Genomic DNA, 18,549 nt, shown 5'->3' with positions numbered 1-18,549 from the left:
AAGAAGAAATACCAGTGTTCAGGCTTCTGCGTGTGGGGCCTGACCCCTGACCACTAGGGGCTGGCAATGCTGACACTGTTCAGGGGGAAGCAATTCCAGGTGTAGGGGATGGAGGGTGAGGGGGGTTCTCACCACACATGTGCACCCAACCGAGCGTGCTCATGCTCAGGCAGTAAGGCCTAGACCCTCAAAGCTATTTAGGCTCCTAACGCCGACTGACTTTAATGGACATTGGGAGGCAGCCCCAGTACCTTTCAGGATCTGGGCCTAGAAGCCTTAGCACTTAAGGAGGGTGAGACGCAGCTGCTGCTGCTGACGTGAGCTCTAGCCATTAACTCAGTCAAGCTAGAGCAGGGAGCTATTCAATCCCTGCCTGTTAAACGAGGCCGTATCCAAAATGGGCCTGTAATTCTGAATGCCTCTGTCTCTGGAGGCCAGCTGGGCCAGCTTTTGCTGAATTGTCCACAGTTCTGCGCATTCACAACACCCGCACCCAGCAGAGAGCTCTGGATAAACCCCCATGCCACCCGCACCACCAACTATTCTAGTGACCACACCACATAGAGTCACTCAGCCATAGACAAATCTGCAGCCAATTCAGTCATGCAGCGTGCTGCCTCCTGCCCAGAGACGCTAAGTACCACCCCATGCGTGGGGCCCAGTGTTCACCCCAACTCTCATGCTGCCACTAGGTGGCTGTAGGGGATTCCCCCTGTCACCCACGCTCAGCCCACCCTGCGTCCCCAGCACTGAGGACACCACGCATGTGGCTTAGCGAGGCTCTGGGTGGAGGCCGCCGCATTTGGGCTCCTGCAGGGGTCCCAGGTCAGAGCTCAGCTGATCCATCTGAAAAGGCCTCTCCCCATTGCTCCATCAGCAGCCTGGCTCCCTGCCGCCATGGCTACTGGGTCAGTTCTGTCCTGGACCGGTTCCAGCAGCCCCTCCTGCTGCACCCCCAGGTCCTGACCTACTTCAGGAACACCAGCAGGAAGAAGACTGAGATGATGAGGATGAGGATGCCCATGGCGAAGCACAGGCGCAGATTCTCCACCGAGGAGATGGGTGGTTGAGCATCCGCAGACGCCGCTCGGCCTGGGAGCCCCACCAAGAAGGCGTTCTGCACCTCCTGCATATGGAGCCCGCTCCAGGCCCTGGAGCTGCCTGGTACCGCCAAGCCATACGGGGAGACCACGCTGCTTATAGTGAAGATGGATGAATGGGTCATGTAGTTAAACTCCATGTCCAGGGAGAGAGAGGAATCGCTTGTGGAGTACTCCAAGGTGCTGGGGGCCGCCTCTTCCTCCTCCTCCTTCTCCTCTCTCTCCTCCTTCCCTGAGGCCAAGCTGGCCCCCGCCAGGACCCCGGGGCTGCGCAGGCTGCACAGGGCCGATGCCTCCCTCAGAATGTCCTCGTCGTTCTGCAGGGCCTGCAGCCCCTGCTCGGGCACCAGGGTCACCATCCTGCAGAAGGGGCAGACCACAAAGGAGATGGCCTGGGCCTGGCAGACCAGCTTCCTGAGGCAGGAGAAGCACAGCGAGTGGTGGCACAGCAGCAGCTTGGGCACCCGCCACTTGGAAGCCACTTTGTAGGCCTCGTAGCAAATCCCACACTCCCTGGCACACACGTCCAGCAGGACATCAGCCGGAGCCAGCGCCATGAGGCCTGGGCTGGGGTGGGACCTGCTGCCTTGGGACCTGTCCTGGGGAAGCAGCAGGGTTCTAGCTGAGCTCCCTGGCTCAGGCCGTTACTGAGGGCCCATCCCCAGGGCTGCAGGAGCTGGACTGGCCTTGGCTCCCGCACCAGAGGAGCTGGGTGCTGAGGAAAGTTTCCCCCAGGGATGAAATCAGCCAGTAAGAGAGTCCTGGCTGCCCTGCTGGCTGTCTGGGTCCTCGGCTCCTGCCCTGAGCCAGCCCTGTGGCTTTGCCGCTGCAGAGAGCGTGAAGTCCCCGAGGCGAGCCAAAGCCAACACAGGCAGGGGCAGCTCTATGTATTTTGCCGCTCTAAGCATGGCAGTCAGGCAGCCTTTGGCGGCGCGCCTGCGGGAGGTCCGGCTGGTAATGTGGATTCGGCGGCATGCCTGCGGGAGGTCTGCTGGTCCCGTGGCTTCGGCGTACCCACCGCTGAATTGCTGCCGAAACCGTGGGACCGGCGGACCTCCTGCAGGCATGCCACCGAAGGCTCCCTGATTGCCGCCCCCACTGCGACCGGTAGGCCGCCCCCCCGCGGATTGCCACCCCAGGCACGCGCTTGGTGCGCTGGTGCCTGGAGCCGCCCGTGAACACAGGCAGCGGAAGCAAGAACGACGTGGCTGCCTCAGCTCCTCGCTGTGACCCACCCGTGCTGGCAACAGCCCTAGGGAGCCAGCAGTGCCCTGCAATGGAGAGAGCTGCCTGGAGAAGCCAAGGTGCTTTCTGAGCCCAGCAGGAGCGTTTCAGTGTAGACGTCACCTTCGCTGACCAGAGGGCTTCTCCCATCAGCATAGGCAATCCACCTCCCTGAGAGGCGGTTGCTAGGGCAACGGGAGAATTCTTCTGTTGACCTAGCACTGTCTACACCATGGGTTAGGTTGGCTTAACTACTCTACTCAGGGGTCTGGATTTTTCACACCCCTGAGCGACATATTTAGGCCAACTTAATTTTCTAGTGTAGACTAGGCCTGAGGCTGCTGTGCTGTAGCTGTGCCACTCAAGTGTAGACACTTCCTATGTTGAGGGAAGGGGATTTCCCAGTGCAGTGGTAGACCCACTTCCTCCAAGGTGGTAGCTAGGTTTAAGGTGGAAGAATTCTTTCATCCACCCCAGGCTAGCTCAGTCTAATCTCAGGACTCAGAGCGTAACATTTCTGACTGTTCTGACCGACGTCATTTCTAAGCGTAGTCCAAGCTGGAATAACAGGCCAGGGCTGGGGAGTTGCGCACCACAGGGCGCTGTTTGCACAGGGCCAAAGACTGGAAATGGGACTGGCTGGTCACTGGCTTAGCCAGGCTGTGTTAACAGCAGTCACTGATATGTTCAGCTTCATCGCCCCTCCTTAGCAGGGGCCATGGTGTATCCACACCAATCTGCACCCTGGCAGCTGTGACTCCTCGGGGGCGGGAGCAGAGCTTGAGAGGAAAGTGCTGGCCAAACAAATACCACCAGCAAAGTGTGGAGGGGGAGGCTGAGCTGGATGGGGTACCCCCCCATTGTCAGACATACGTGTGTGTGTGTGTGTGTTCGTGTTCATGTTTGTTCTCACAGCCCTCCTCATTGCTGGTATTCCCCGCAGTTAGCCTGGAACAGACGATGCCTGGCTGGTGTGGCTTATTGTTATTATTTATTGTATGTCTTACCATCACTCCTGTGAGTCTCTGCCATCAGTCAGGGTGCTAGGTGCCATGCAAGTACAGGACAAAACGTCCCTGCCCCAAAGCGCTGACACTCGAAGCAGCCCAGACAGACCCTGGGCGGGGCAGGGAGAGCAGAGAGCACCCCAGCAGGAACAGTGGCAAATTGCATGGCAGTGCCATGGTTTTTTTTGGGGGGGGAGTGCGATTTGAAGGGAATAAGCTAAAGGGAAGGGAGAGGAGCCCTGAGGGGAAAAGGGTGAGTGGTTGGGGCGGCAGAAAAGGGTAAGGGGAATGATGCTGAGGTGATATGGCTGTGAGGGAGGAAGCAAACAGGTAGTCAATCAACTCAGGGCAGAGAAGTCATAGAATATCAGGGTTAGAAGGGACCTCAATTTTTTGCCCCAGATCTGTAAATGGCCCCATCAGGAATTGAACTCACAATGCTAGGTTTAGCAGGCCAATGCTTAAACCACTGAACTATCCCTCCCCACCACCACAACCACACTGGGAGGCACCTGCCAGTGGGGATTCCCTGCCACATTTCCCACTAGTCTGCTTCCTTTCCCCCCTCGCTGTGCAGGGCTGTTTGGTGCAGTATGGGACTTGGCCTAATGCCACAGCCTTGAGCTCACTACAGATTAGTACGTCACCCCTCCCCCCAATCCCCAGCAGCCGTTTCAGTTCCGCTCCCTGCCCTGTCCCGCTCCCCCAGGCTCAGCCGGATCTTGCAAAGCCCTGTCTGTCAGACCCTACTCGACGTACTGGCCGGTAGGAGCAGAGCTGGGAGGGGGGTGAGGCAGCTCAGAAGACCTGGCCCAGCAGCAAAACCGGTGGGTCTTTGATCCAGCAGCCCCAGGTCCCCACTGCTGTGGGTGGGAGCACACGCAGCAGCCAGGGACATGCTTTTGCCCCTACCTTTCCAGCAGCCATCCCAGCACCAGCATAGCTGCTGAACAGAGTCAACCCAGCCAGCCAGCAGCAGGCGAGACTCTGAGGAAACTGCTTCCACTTGCTGGGGCTCTCCGACTGCGCTCCCCCAAGCTGCCAGCCCACCCATCTGGCACTTGGCGCAAAGGGCAAGGAAACACAGTATTGCATTGGGATGAGCCGCTCACCAGTCGCGGGAGTCACTGATTACTGTGTGTGTGACAACAGCCTTGGAACAGGGAACGTTCAGGGAAAGGGGAAAGCCCTGGGCCACTTCTGCCATCCTCTTGTCAGCTCCCATATTGAGCCCAGCCCTGCCCCCACGCCGGGAGGGTGATAGCACCTTGGGGTTCAGTGGTAAACCCCCATGTGTGCTGCATGCTGCAGTGCAGACTGGAGGGGACCTGCAATGAGGGGTTCCCGGGCCGCAGTGGGCTCAGGAAGGGCCCCTCTCCTCCACCATGGCTGGAGTCAGAGCACTTACCTCAGCTCTGCTCCCAGGCTTTGCTTTGACCCCCTCTACTGCCCAGGCGTGGGGTGGAATCCTCCTCCCTCTTTCCTCACCCCCAAGTGCCTAGCTGGTTATCTGCAGAAGGCAAATACAGCGACTGGCTGAGATGGCTCAGGCCTGGCCCCACTATTTGTCCCCTCCCCGCCCCCACCAGGCAACTATTGACATGAGGATGTTGAAATCCAATTTCTCCTCCCAAGGATCCTGGGGTTGCAGGACAAAGCATTGCAACAGTGACCCTCTACGTGCTGCAGCACATGCAGGGCTCAGGCGGGGGGGGCGGCATAGCACTCCCAGGCCTCAGCTTGCCCCAGAGTTTATGGCTGCTCTGAACCTCCAGCTCTCCCCCATCAGGCATTTCAACCAAGTGCCCAGAGGTGCTGGGTTGGCACAGCGGCTCTCTCCCAGGGGACTCAGTCCCCATCCAACAACTGCCTCCAAAGAGCTTCCTGAAGGTGCAGAATCAAGCCATCAGAATCAGAAATCAGTTGCCTGGGCTACCTTGACCCACCCCCTTGTGTGTATGCACCAGGATTCAGTCGTCACAGGCTCTGTTCTCCACAGGCACCTCCTTATTTCTTTTATCCATTGTGGTCAGCAGGCAGCCCCAGGCATTATTTACCACAGCACCCTGCACTGAACACAAGAGTAGTTGCTTCCTCAGGTGCTTTGCTATGTTGCTTTCACCACAGCACCTCAGTCCATCACAGCTATTCATGAATTCAGCTTCACACCACCCCCTGCAAGTAGGTGGTAGTGTCATCCTCCTCATCCAGCTGGTGAACACAGCACAGACCACAGAAGGCCAAAACCGTCAACAGTGGACACTCGCTTTGGTTGCCCAACTTGTGACACAGTTCCTGCTTTTCCCAGCCAGTTAGTTTTTTTATAGCCCGTTCTGTGTGCGAAGCAGACTGCCAATTGATCTCAGCTGCAGCGGTTGCAGATCCAACCCCAGGGTACAGGTGGCGGGTGGCTATGGCTAGCGGGGGCTCAGCCCCCCCAATCTATCAGCCCAGCTCCCCAACTGCCCCTCACATGCATGTCCAGCTCGAGGGGAAGCCCTGACCCAACCTGTGGTGAGAAGGAGCCAAAAGGCTGGGGGTGGGGGGAAGCCAGGCTCAGGCCAGCCCCCTCCATGGGACAGGACATAGCTAGGTGGGCTTGCTATGCAGCCCTCCTGTGGCCACGGGATAGGAGCCAGCGCTAGCTTGCTCTCCGACAGCCCCCAGTGAGTGCAAGGCCCAGCGAGCTCACTGTCCTACCCCCACCCTCCAGGTAGCTGTTAAGTGTTAGCTTCCCCAACTGTAGTCACCCTCCCTCCACCTATGGGCCAGGGGCGTGCGCTGGGCACCCAGAAAATGAACTGTGAAAAGATTGGTGTAAGTGACATGCCCATCGCCACACACAAACTCTGTGGCAGAGACAGGGATAGAATTGAGTCCTCCAGGGCAGCATTCAGCTGCCATAACCACAAGATTCTTTTCTCTTCCTACAGCCCTGCCTCATGCATGGCACAGCGCCCAGCTTCTGCACCGAATGTGATCATGAGAACACTGCATATGCACAAGGAGGCTGAATCCCCCGCACCCCCAATCATTCCCCTTCCAACCTCCGTTCTGCACTTCAATCAGGCTGTAGGAGCGATAGTCTTTGCTCTCAGTACTCGTGCCTGGCCCCCCAGCAGCTAGGAGCAGCAATTGCGGGAGAAGTCCTGCTCAGCCCTGATAGCTCTTCACTCAGAGAGAGAGAGAGAGAGAGTGTGTGTGTGTGTGTCTCTCTCTCTCCCCAAGGCCACCCCCTGCCACATTTCACATTCCCGCTCCAGAGTGAAACGGGTCAGAGTTTTTGATTGACATGGGCACAAGAACGTATTTTACCTGATCTCATTCTGAGAAGTGGCTGAGTGGGTTTGGCTGAAGCTTCCCAAAACAATTCAGCCTGAGGCAGACACTGGGCCTGGGAAATATCAGCCCAAATGCATAACGTTTGGCAAAGTTATAAGCACTGAAAACAGGGTATTGTAAAGGGAAGCATCAGGTCACCTTAACAATAGGGGGCACTGGCAACTCTGTACAGCATTGCAGGGAGGGGTCGTGTGGAAGAGCATCGGTATTGACTGACTCCAGAGTAAATCTGCTTCGTTTGAAAGTAAAGAAGTCTCTTTCCTAGCCCCAACCCCTAGGATCCAAGAACCAAGCCAGGCTCCATCATCTCAGGCATGAAGCACAGACAAATCCAAACCCTTACTGATTCAGGTACACCTACCCGTGCTGCAGTCACACCTTGAATTGTCCCTGAGTGCAGTACAGCCACAGCAACCTTAGCAGCATCAGCTCTGCACGGCTAACAGGAGAGAAATGCAGGGACAATGTAGCATAGCCAGTAAAATCTGTACATCTGGGAAGGATGAAGGGCCAAGGTGGATAACCAACTGAACATGCATTCCCAGTGCGATGCTGTTGGCTAACACACTATGGAAGGGAATAGTTAGGAGGAGGGAGGTGGTATTACCTCTGTACATGGCCCTAGTGAGACTATCACTGGATACTGCATCCAGTTCTGCTGTCCACACGTTAAAGAAAGATTTAAGATTTGGAAATGGTTCACCAAAGAGCTACAAGAATTGCCTGGGGCCTGGAACCCCCCGTGAGAGCTCAGTGAGAGACTGAAGGAGCTCAATCTATTTAGTTTATCCAACAGAAGGGGCAGAGGTAATTTCGTCATGGTCTCTCGGTACCTACATCGAGGTCTTGCTGATACTACAGGGCTCTTTAATTGAGCAGACTGACAAAAGTAAAATAAGCTGCAATGGTCAGAACTTGAAGTCAGCAAAATTCAAACTGAAAACAAGATGCAAAATTTAAAGGAAGTGTAATGAGCCCAGGCTGCTTCCCCATCACTTGGTGTCTAAAATCAAGACTGGCTGGCTTTCCAAAAGCTGCTCTTAGGAATTGAGCTAGATACACAAACCACTGGGTTAGGTTCTGCAGGAGCTCTGACTAGATGATCAGCACGCTCCCTGCAGGTCGCAGAGCTGCGCAATAAAAAGGTACCATTTTTACATCAGCTCTTCCAACAGTAGCTGCACTCTGAGAGGGTCTTTGGGGAAATTCTCTCCAGTATCTGTCCAAGGCTGGCAGCAGGAGGTTGGCCATCAAGGGCTGGGGATGGCAGGGCACCATGGAACCAACAGGGAAAGGAGGGAAGCTGGCAAAGAAGTAGGCAGCCTGCTGGTGGGGGAGGAAAGGTGAGGTGGGTAGGAGGGAGGCTGCTGAGGGAAGATCCGTCCATTGTCTGCAGGACCCACCTTCCTCTCTAACTTACAAGGTGTGACCAGAACACCCAGGGTGCAAGGGAGGCTTCAGGTGGGGACATGAGGCTTGACCTGTGTTACCAGCATAGGCCCCCCCCTCAATGGCATTGCCATAGGCTGGGCAACAGCAGGGGATTCAGCCCAAGATGCAGAGCCTTAGCTGTTGCAGATGCCACAGGCTGTGGAGGGAGCGCTAGCCCCTAGCAGGGCGATTGGTTTGTTATCGTTCAGTTTCATGCTCCTTTCTTTTCTTTGCCAGAAACAAGACGCAAATAGGTCTGAACAACCAGCAGCCAACAATTCCCAGCAGCGACAGGCGAGACTCATTCCCACAGTCCAATCCCAGCTACCACATGGGGGGAGGGCCAAGAAACACCTTCTCCTAGCTCTGCATTTTCCAAGGACCTTTGGCCTGAGGCTTGTTTCTGGGCAGGCTGTGGACCTTGCTTCTTGGCTTGGTCATTCATTACCTCTGCCTTACCTTTGGCACAGGTGGCTGGGCAGTGTTACAGAAACACCTGTGATGCTGCAGTCACACATGCCAGGCCTTGCCCCCGGAGCAGCAGCTGGAGGATCTAACCTGACAGTCCCAAGGCAGAGACACAGCGATGGGACGCGGGCCTTTCCCTACAGACACTGCCACGTTTCCAGCAAACAGCTGCACGTAAGGGCTTGTCTTTGCTGGAGCCTCCCTCCCTGCCCCCACCCTGCCCCCCAACACAGCCCAGTTCACAACCTGCCTGAGCTCTGAACCTGCCAGAGCCAGAGGGGCACTCTGCTCCCCCTGCCCCTCTGAGGCGCTCGCAGTCCCTGGGGCAGGAAATTCAATCCAGGCCTTGCCAGGACCCAGCCTTTGAAGGCATTTATTCACATACAGGCTCAGTAGTGAAATACATATGTGTGGTGGCTATACTATGCTCTTAGCCTTCCCCAAGGGCTTCAGGCACCTCAGGGCCAGCGGGAAGGGTGCTGTGGAAAGGCCTGGCTCACAGGCTGGGGGCAAGCACGGCAGGGGAGGGAGCCTTTCCAAAGTGGGTGGGTGAGGTGGGAGCTAGTAAACAGGTGCTGGCTGGGCAGCTCTGGCTACTGAACTCGCAAGGCCCATAGCACCATGGCCTACAGATCGGCCCCAAGGGTCAGTGGGGAGATGGCACTGGGGGCAGGGGGAGTTGTGGGACACAGCCTCCAGCTCATTGGGAACTCAGACCCCAAACTCACTTGCCAGGGTCAGTGCCAAGTTGGGCTGGATGAGATGTGGGGATGAGGTGCTGTGCATGCTGCTGCCATTGCCATAAGCCCATGCCGCCTTCTGACCCCCCGCCACATGCTGGGGGCACAGCAACTGTTCTGAGAGGGGTTCTGGAGAGCGGTCAAAGCTGCTTTCCTAGACTGAGCCAGGGACCAGCCTGCTCTCTGAGGCAAAGGCAGAGGGGCCTTTGGGTTTTTCTTGCCTAGACCCAATGCTGACTTTGGATCCCCAATCAGACATGTCCCAAGATGCACCTCCTCAGAGTCCTCAGCCTGGAACCGCCCCCACATAGGGTCCTGGAGCCTAGAGAGAGCGGGACAGCCAGGGAAGATGCCAAAGGAAGCTCCAGCATGAACCTGCTGCTCCAGCACTGAGCCCTGTATCAGGGAGGAAGGGCCCGATCCTGCCTCTCCCCACTCCGCCCCCCCACAGAAGGCCCTGGGAGCGAAGGGGACTCAGCCACCCACAGGATCAGGACCCAGCAATAAAAGGCCCTGGGGATGGGGTGAGCGACCTCTGTGGGACCCCTGCCCCATTTCAATCTGAGTTCATTTAGGCAGCTCCTCCATGTCATTGGTGTGGGTAGTGCCCCCTGCTGTGCTGAGAAACAGGCCCTGGGACCCCACTGACATGGCCCTTCTTCCAGCCCTCCTGGGTCCCTCAGATGGGAAGTGACCCCCCCCCCCCCAGACCAGGGATGCTCGTAATGCCACCTGACCATGGCACAGAGAGAGCATGCAGCTCCCCCAAGGCACGTCTCGCAGCCTTGGGCCCAATCAGCCTTCCACTGTTTTGCCATCACCAGTCATGAGGCTGGGGCCAGAGAAGCAGCCAGTGGGTCCCACGTTCCAGAGCCTTCCTCCCAGAGCTCAGCTGCTGAGGAGATCAGTGACGGAACTGCCTAGTGCTGCTCTGGAGAGCCAGGCCTGGCATCAGCAGGTCTAGCTCCACCTGCACCGTAGTCCTACAGCCTCCTATCCCAGTCCTATGCCATGGCCTTCCCACACCCCAGCTCTGCCGCCGCCCCGCAGTGCCCCCTGCTGGTCTCTGGGAGGGAGGTGAGCCAACACCACCAGCTCTGAGGAGCTGGGCTTCGCTGATGCAGACAGATGAGGATAACCAGTGAAATCCCAGCAGTCCCATTGCCATTGGGGATCCAGGACAGGCTTTGAACCTCGGCCCATGGAGGTAAAAGGCCAGTACCCAACACTGAGTCACCCTTCAACTGCCCTCACACTTAAGAAAACGTGAGTAAACAGCCACCAGCACAAACCAGCTGCGCCCGGAGGAACGAGACAGGCTGGTTCAGCTTGTAGGTCAAGGTCTAGAGAGCAGGGACTTACTGAAATCGTTACTTATTAATTAAAATGGAGAAGCAATTAACCAAATGCCCTGCTCCCAATGCAAAGCTGCCAACAGCTCCATCAAGAACATCACCCCATGCATGGCTAGCTCCCGCCCGTAGCTTTGGCAAGAGTGCCCTGCTCTCCCCCACAGTGCTGGCTCAGGGCGGCAGCAGCGGCCCGAGGACATCAGAGCCTTAGCTCAGAGATGCACATTTATTTTCAGCCAGGACCTGGCAGGGCTGGACAAATGGCCCCACAATTCCAGCGGGACCACCTGTGCAGAGCAGCTGTGGGCCCCATCCTGCAGGGTCAGCTGCAAGTTCTCCAGTCACATCGCTGACGGATGCTACTTGGTTTGTCCCTCCCCAAACCCAGTGACGGGAGTGGGCCCTCCCAGTCCATGCCTGACCTGCGCTATCAGCCTGCAGTCCAAGGTGCAAGACTGGAGCAGCCACTTACATTCAGAACCAGCCCCCTCTATGTCTAGCTAGCAGATCCAACCTGACAGACAGCTCCTTGCCAGCAGACCCACGGGCCCTCCCCCTGCAATGGGAGCTGGGTTAAAGTGTGTGTATCGGGGGTGCCAATCATGGTTCTCCCGGCATGGTCAGCTGCTTAAGGGTCAGATCCCTCCGGTGCAGGAGTGTGAGGGCTTGGAGCAGTCGGGGTGTGAGGGCCTGACAGGGCTCCCAGAGAATCCCACGCTTGCTGCCAAGTGCTTGTCCTTTCCCAGCAACAGCACCCCATGGAGGAGCTCTGGTCTCCCAGGTGCCCGGGTCCATGCAGAAAGGGAGCTATTGACTGAACCAGTCTCCTCTGGCTTGGAGGAAACAGTGTAGTGTGATCATGTTGCTGAAGGCAAATAAATACATTAGACAGGGAGGGGACGGGCTTGCAGCCCCCCAGGCATCTTGGGAGCACACAGACAGGCAAGGCAAGGGAGGCAGAAATCCACCGACTTGAGACAGACCATGAGTCACTCAGCAGCATCTGCTTCCATCTGCATAGCACAGGGGGCGATTGCAGGGGTTACTGTGGGGGGAAGAGGGGTGTGGCTAAACATGCCTACAGGAGCATATGAGAACATTCAGCCCCGGAGTTACCCCCCCCAGGACATGAGGGGACAGTGCACATTCCAGTCCTCCCCAAAGCAGCCTCACAGTCACAGGCTCTGAGCAGTGCAAAGTGTACACGTGACATTGGGAGGGGCGGTTGATACGCTGTGGCATGGGGATGAGCAGATCTGACACCCACCCAGGCCTCCGAGGAGCCTCGGGCAGCAGGCCTTCCCAGCTGATGGCACCTCCAGCCCCAAGAGCCCAGCAGCTGCTCCCTGGCTAGCTGCTGTGGAAGATGCGGATGCGCTGCACGATGTCTTTGCGGCAGAGGGGGCAGATGCGCAGGGTCTCGCAGCATGTTTGGCAGCAGCACACATGGCCACAGTTCAGGAAGATCATCTGGGCCTGCAGGAAGGAGGCAGAGTGGAGATGGGGGTCATACTGCTCCTGCCCCATCCACCGCACAGTAGAAAGCCTGGTGCACACAATCACCAGCTAGGCCTTGCAGCACCCTCCAGGTAGAAGAGCAGTGTCACTCCTCTTTTACAGAGGGGAAACTGAGGTACAGAGCGGGGCTGTGAATTGCCCAAGCTCACTCAGTGAGTCCATGGCAGAGCTGGGACTAGAATCCAGGTGTCCTGATCTCTGGTTCCTTTCTCTAAGCACTGCATGTTTCTATTGAAGCAGATCCAGTGTTGGACCCAGCTTTCACTCTCCTATGTTCCTGAATACACTGAGCAAAGCAGGGCTCGCGAAGCAGAGAGCTCAGGCACCGCCACTCTGGAGAGCTGGGGTTGGACAGAGCTAGTCTGCGGGGATCAGGGCTGTCAGCAACCCCCGCCTGACCCTGTATCTTGCCCTGCCCCATTTTCAGGGATAAACCCAGGTGAAAACTCAAATCTCTCCCCCACCTGCCAGGTGACTCATCCTACTCCCCCATCCTGCTTGTGAGCACCCCTTGGAAGGACACCAAGGTGAGCAGGGTCAGCATCTCCACTCGCTGCTCTTCTCGGCCATCTGTTTGGCAGCCCAGGGCTGGGCTCACAGACGTGAAGAGGACGCACTGGGCTCTTGGCAAGTGCCGAGGATCAGAAGCAGCTCCCTACAGCAGCCAGCTGTTGAGGCGGGAGGTGGGTGTCGTGTGCCTTCCAGCCTCCACAAAGGGAGAGATGAGAGGGCCCTGCCCTGGGCTAGGCTGCTGAGCCCACCCAGTAGGTCAGCTCCGGGAGCTCTCTGCTGTACACTGCTGCACAGCTGCAGCATTCCAGCCATCAGTCCCTTCACCAGCTCCAGGATCTCACCTCCTGCTCCATGCAGACCACGCACTCAGACTTCCTCTCGTCCAGCTCCAGCTGGGGTGCAGAAGGGAGGATTTCTTCAGGGGGGGCGCTCGGCTCTGGGGCAGCAGGGCCCTTGGTCTCAGTGCTCTTCAGCAGCTCTGCGGTCAGCAGGAGAAAGCATGAGTGCCAGCACTAGCCTCCTCTTAACACCAGCCCCCAGGCCAAGCAGTATATCACGGAGCCCTTCCCTCTGAACGGTGGGAGGCTGCAGCAACAACAGGCTCTGCAGCTCCTCCCTGGCCTGCCTCTTCTCCAGCTCCCATTCAGCCCTGCACATTCCCCACTCCCCACTCGGGCTGTCCAGTGCCTGCACAGAGCTGCAGACCTTCAGCCCAGAGGACTAGGAGGCTGCTGGACGCTTATAGAACACTGACATCCAGCAATGAGGCAGAGGAATAAGTTGGTGGTACCTGGGATTGTTTTAGCCACAGCCAGGATCTCCTGGGCTCGCCTGAGGATCGCGCGCTGCAGGCCAGTTTCTGTGATTCCAATCTGCAGCACAAGGAGAGGCCAGTTAGCTCTGAGAGGCCAGGGCTGAGAACAGAGCCCCTGGGGAGGCAGAGCGAGAGGGAGGCCATGTTTCCCCAAGCAGGATACACAGCCTGGGCAAGGCTTGTCGGCTTCATGCCGCAATGCCTTGGGAAGCAGGCGATGCCTTCCTGCGTCTCCTCTAGGCCCTGGAGCCAGAACCAAAGCATTTATCGGCATGGGCCAGCAAAAGGCCCGGAGAGCACTCAAGGGAGGATGAAGGTGCCAAGCCAGCTGTACAGATTCCTTCCCAGAAGATGCTGCAGGGGGTGGCTTCTGCACAGCAGCAGCCGTTTGGTAAGGCCCCTGTGTTGGGGGACAGGCCCTTGGAAGAGCACCCAGCTGATCTGGCACATGGGGCTGCATGAGGCACTCCATCCAGCCTCCCCTTCTCTCCCCCCCGCACACACAACAGTAAGCACAAAGCCCAACAGGGCTTCCCTAGGCTGCCCAGGCCCAGGGCCATGGCAGGATCAGCCCCTGGAGTGCAGGGCAGAGGCAGGGAGTGACATTACAGGGGCGTTTGCCATCGTACCTTTGCCAGGTCGCTGAGGGTCATGGTGCTGAGCATTTCCAGCGACAGCCGATGATGGGCAAAGATTGGTACATACTGTTCAGCCGACAGCTCGATTAGCAGGTTTATCAGCTGCCTCTCCAAGCCCTCCTCCTGCAAAAGACAAGGCAAATCCCAGCCATCCCCCGGCCAGGAAGCGTGCAGGGTCAGCCCCCGGTCAGGAAGCGCGCGAGGTCAGCCCCGGGTCGGGGTGAGCCACATAAGAGGAACAAGCACTGCTCCCAAACCGGCTCTCTAGGCCAACGCCCTGCTCTAGGTAATCGCTGGTTAGAAGCCTTCCTCAGAGGTACGTTTGCTCCCCAAGAGATGCTGGATCCCTGAGCACTGCTGCATCTGAGCAGCGTTTGCACCTTTCTAGTTTACCTGCCACGCCCCAATGTTCCATTTCTGGAAGAGTAAAACCAAGGGTTTGAGAGTTCCCATTGTGGCAGGTCCCTGCCCTCCCAAAGTGCTTTACAAACTCCAGTCGATGTGCAGCCAACAGGGATCAATTCAGCCATTGCTGAAATCAACCACCTGAGCCACCACTCCAGCAGCTATGTAACAGTGCACAACACAGGGCAAAAGTTATGGGCAGGAAGTGAAAAGACTCCTGCATTCAACTGAAATTGCAGGGGGATTTGGGGAAGCTGAATGCAGCTACCTGAGCTGAAGTTTGGCTAAGACCAAAAGTCCTATTCTTAAAACAGCTATCAGTGTAATCAGCACCAGGAGCTCAACATTCAGGCTGAGGCCCATACCTCTGGCAGCCCAGCACCCCCAATGCCATGCTGGCTTTGGCTCACTGCAGGCTCAGAGGGAAGAGCATCTCCTCCTGACAGCCGCACTGGGATTTCTGTGGAGATGCTGAGCAGCCACAACCCTGCGTAGGGCAGGGAGGTCTAGCAAGGCACCGCACAAGGGGATCAGAGGAAAGCCGATCTGGTAGCATTGCAGCCGTTGCGGTGACACTGCTAATGGAACTGCTCTCCAGCCCTAGCTCCAGCTGAGCACGTGGGCAGGGCAATGGAAAGTGCTTGTTACCGGCTTAGATTTGGGGCAGCGCCTAGTACCATGGCCCCCAGCACTACCGCAATCCCAGCACTACCCCGCAGTGACCTGGAGTTTCAGTGAGAGAGGTTTCTGGTTCAGCAGGCGCTGATACTGGATCAGCCAGTAGTTCTCCTGCTTCGTTTCACTTTTTGCCTCCATCTCCAGCTACAAGAAAAAGAAGGTGAATTAGAACCTGGGCTCTAGGGAGTTTGAATTGCAGAGCCAAAGGGGAAGCCAACAGCACCGTCAGCGTGGAGCAAGCTCAGAGCCACCGATGGTAGCTCACATTGCCATGGAGCGCCAGGGCTGGGACCTTAACGGCCTCCTGGGGCTGGCTCTGCTTTGATCCCCACATCCCTCCTCTTGCTCACCCCCAGGATTCTCCATCTCCCTTCCGCCCCCACCCTCCAGGCACCCTTGTCCCACACGCTGGGACCAAACTGTGCTAAGGGGCTGCCAATGGCTATGGCTCGAGAAGATGAAGCACATCGGCAGGCCATGGATATCGCATAGGGTCTCGGTGTCCTGCTTCCCTCCTCCCTTAGAAACAACCACTGCAATGGTCACCATTGCTCTGGCAGGGAGGGAGTATGCATGATGACCTCTGCCAAACAGTGCCCACACTGGTCCAGGGACACTAAGAGCCTGATTCAAAGCTCTCCAAAGTCACTGGCAAGGCTCCCATTGACACTAATGGGCCCTATGAGCACAGAATATCACATCCCTCGTCTTGGTCCCCTTTTCTCCCCCATGGCCACCCCCCACATAGCACTGCCTGCTGCTCCTGCTCTACGCAGAGTCATTAACAAGTCCCACCACATACCAGGATTTGTTGCAGTTCCTCTTCCCTTTGCTTCTTCTCCTTGAGCAGCTGCTGCAGCATGTAGCTCAGGGCTCGGCGTTGCTCTGTGATCACCTCCTGCAGCAGAAGCAGAGGCAGCCCTGTCTCCAGACCACATGGAGGCTATGGCAGGGGTGCAGCTGCAGAGCTTTGTCCCTCAGCCACACCGCACAACCTCCAGTGGGCAGAGCATTTATTTTGCTCAAATACTCAACCAAAGTTTTTGAGCCATGTCCAACTGAACCTCAGCAAAGCTGAGCAGACGCCCAATCCCACTTTTGGGGAGATCTCTGCTGGGGGCCAGGGGTCGCTGCCGTGTGCATTAGACCCAGTAATGGCAGTTCCCCCGTTCTCAACATACCGCCCTGCACTTGTCCATTACCCCAGTCCCGCCACACGCTGTGCAGAGTGACCAGACTCACTGAGGCAGCCCTTCATCCATAATCCACCCGCACACTCCAGCTGGAGACTCTGCCTCGATCTATAGCAACAGGTACATCTGTATTCCCCTTCCTTATCTGCAGCAAGGCCACAGAGGCTGAGCTCTGCAAGCCTGCCAGGTACCCAGGTGGGTGGGGACGGGCCTAGGCAACAGCATCTCCATGGCCTTGGAGATGGTTGGACTCCTCGAGATCTCATGAATATCAGATAGAATCAGGCCCCATGGCAGGGGGCTTGTTTGGTTTGATGGAGCTGTATGTCACGGGGCTGGGATTTGATCTTCATTCTGTTGTATGCTGCCCTGAGCTTGTGGCTGTGGGGGGAGGGGAGGATGCTGTAGAGGTGCAGTCCTCATTGTAAACCATTGTCATCAAGGACAGTGATGACAGCAGAACAGCTGGAATACCCCTGGGACATTACAAATCACAGCGCCTCTCGCTGGTCACAACAGGGGTGCAGCTGCAGAGGTTTATCCTACCTAGCTCTGTGTTAGTTTGGTGAAACCAACAGAACACTGGATCTGGAAATTTTAGATGGCTGGGACCAAGGTGCCAGCAACATTATTTGGAGGCAAGCCCCCAGAAGAGGCCTGGGGAGCAGAGAGACGCTCTCATCAAGCATGGCCTTGACAGGGCTAAGACACATTGCTGGCAGGAATTTCCTCTGACAGGAACAGGGGCGGGTTCTGATCGCTTCTCTTGCGTAACTCTTGAGGGGATTATGTCTCAACAGAGGATTTAATGACAGAGCCCCCTAACCCTGGGTGATGCAGCAGGAGACTGCAGACAAAATGTGGGCAGCAGCTTCCATGAACGTGGTGGGTGTCTGAGGTCTGTGAAATACCCGCTGACTTCCTCTCTGTCCCAAAGGAAGGCTACTAGGCATGGGACACCAGCCACACAACCCCTCTGTCTTGTGCTGATCTCATTTGGAGAAGACATTTCCCTCGACACAGAACTGTTGTGTTCACGTTTGTTTGTAACTGTTGATTTCTTTCATTTCCACAGAGACACAGATCCAGGCACATGGATTCTGTGAGCAAGAAAGGGCTGGTTTGGAGCACAGAACTGATCAGCTTCCCTGAAGGTCATAAGACAACTACCCTGGAGAAAGCCACCTGGAAAGCTCTGCTGGAAACATACCTCTGTGAGCAATCAGCTCCCATCCCCCTCTTGCTGCTTGATCCTCTCCCCATTTGCTCAGGGGACAGGGTAAGTAATAGCTCTGGAGCTTTAGCCACTGATGCATGGCTCAGAAGCAGCAGCTTAGCTCTCACATGACGAATCCAGCCTGGTGCTCCCCTCCCCGCATGGCCAGCTTTCCTTGGCCAGTTATTCAGGCCTTCTCTTAGGTTCCCCACAGCCCCCAGGCATGCCCAATGTACCCACTTCACGGAGGCCCAAGATCAAGCTGCTGCCGGGGAGAACATTCAAACGCAGTACCGATTCAGGAGGTTAGCCCCCTGGAGCACATGTGGCTGGAGTGCAACCACAGAGGTCTCCAATGCTGCTCTCCAGCTACCCTGGTTGGTTGTGGCCTGCACAGACTGCAGCTCGCAGCAGCTGGAAGGGTGCTCAGGCCAGTCACTGTATAATGGGACCTAGCGTCTCTACAGGCAGCACTTTGATACTAAAGAGGGTGGCAGCTGCAGTCTGCTCCACTTGATGCACATCTAGTGCAACGCTTGGGCTTCAGGTGAGTTCCTGCTGCACCCCATTTTGGGCATTGATCCTGCATTAAGGGTTCAAGACAATGCATGAAACTACTGTAGAATCATAGAATATTAGGGTTGGAAGGGACCTCAGGAGGTCACCTAGTCCAACCCCCTGCTCAAAGCAGGACCAATTCCCAACTAAATTATCCCAGCCAGGGCTTTATCAAGCCTGACATTAAAAACCTCTAAGGAAGGAGATTCAACCACCTCTCTAGGTAACCTATTCCAGTGCTTCACCACCCTCCTAGTGAAAAAGCTTTTCCTAATATCCAACCTAAACCTCCCCCACTGAAACTTGAGACCATTACTCCTTGTTCTGTCCTCTGGTACCACTGAGAACAGTC

General features: G+C 56.7%; 1 protein-coding gene across 3 annotated transcripts in view; it reads right to left on the bottom strand.

The window, feature by feature from the left end:
- Positions 1-11,947: 11,947 nt before the first annotated feature.
- The window catches only part of LRSAM1 (leucine rich repeat and sterile alpha motif containing 1), a 42,459-nt gene continuing 35,857 nt past the window's right edge, over positions 11,948-18,549 (bottom strand). For 2 of the 3 annotated variants that reach the window (XM_065418768.1, XM_065418769.1), the window contains 6 exons: positions 16,033-16,128; positions 15,276-15,374; positions 14,139-14,270; positions 13,486-13,567; positions 13,037-13,173; positions 11,948-12,140 (listed from right to left, as the gene is read on the bottom strand). In XM_065418768.1, the coding sequence (XP_065274840.1) occupies positions 12,015-12,140; positions 13,037-13,173; positions 13,486-13,567; positions 14,139-14,270; positions 15,276-15,374; positions 16,033-16,128 (672 nt within the window). In that variant the 3' untranslated portion in view covers positions 11,948-12,014. The remainder of the gene's footprint in view (positions 12,141-13,036; positions 13,174-13,485; positions 13,568-14,138; positions 14,271-15,275; positions 15,375-16,032; positions 16,129-18,549) is intronic. The other variant, XM_065418770.1, reaches the window with a different exon arrangement.

The sequence above is a fragment of the Emys orbicularis genome, chromosome 18 (genome assembly GCF_028017835.1).
Source record: "Emys orbicularis isolate rEmyOrb1 chromosome 18, rEmyOrb1.hap1, whole genome shotgun sequence".
In the NCBI taxonomy this organism is placed as follows: Eukaryota; Metazoa; Chordata; order Testudines; family Emydidae; genus Emys; species Emys orbicularis.
This window is presented reverse-complemented; position numbering and strand designations above follow the sequence as displayed.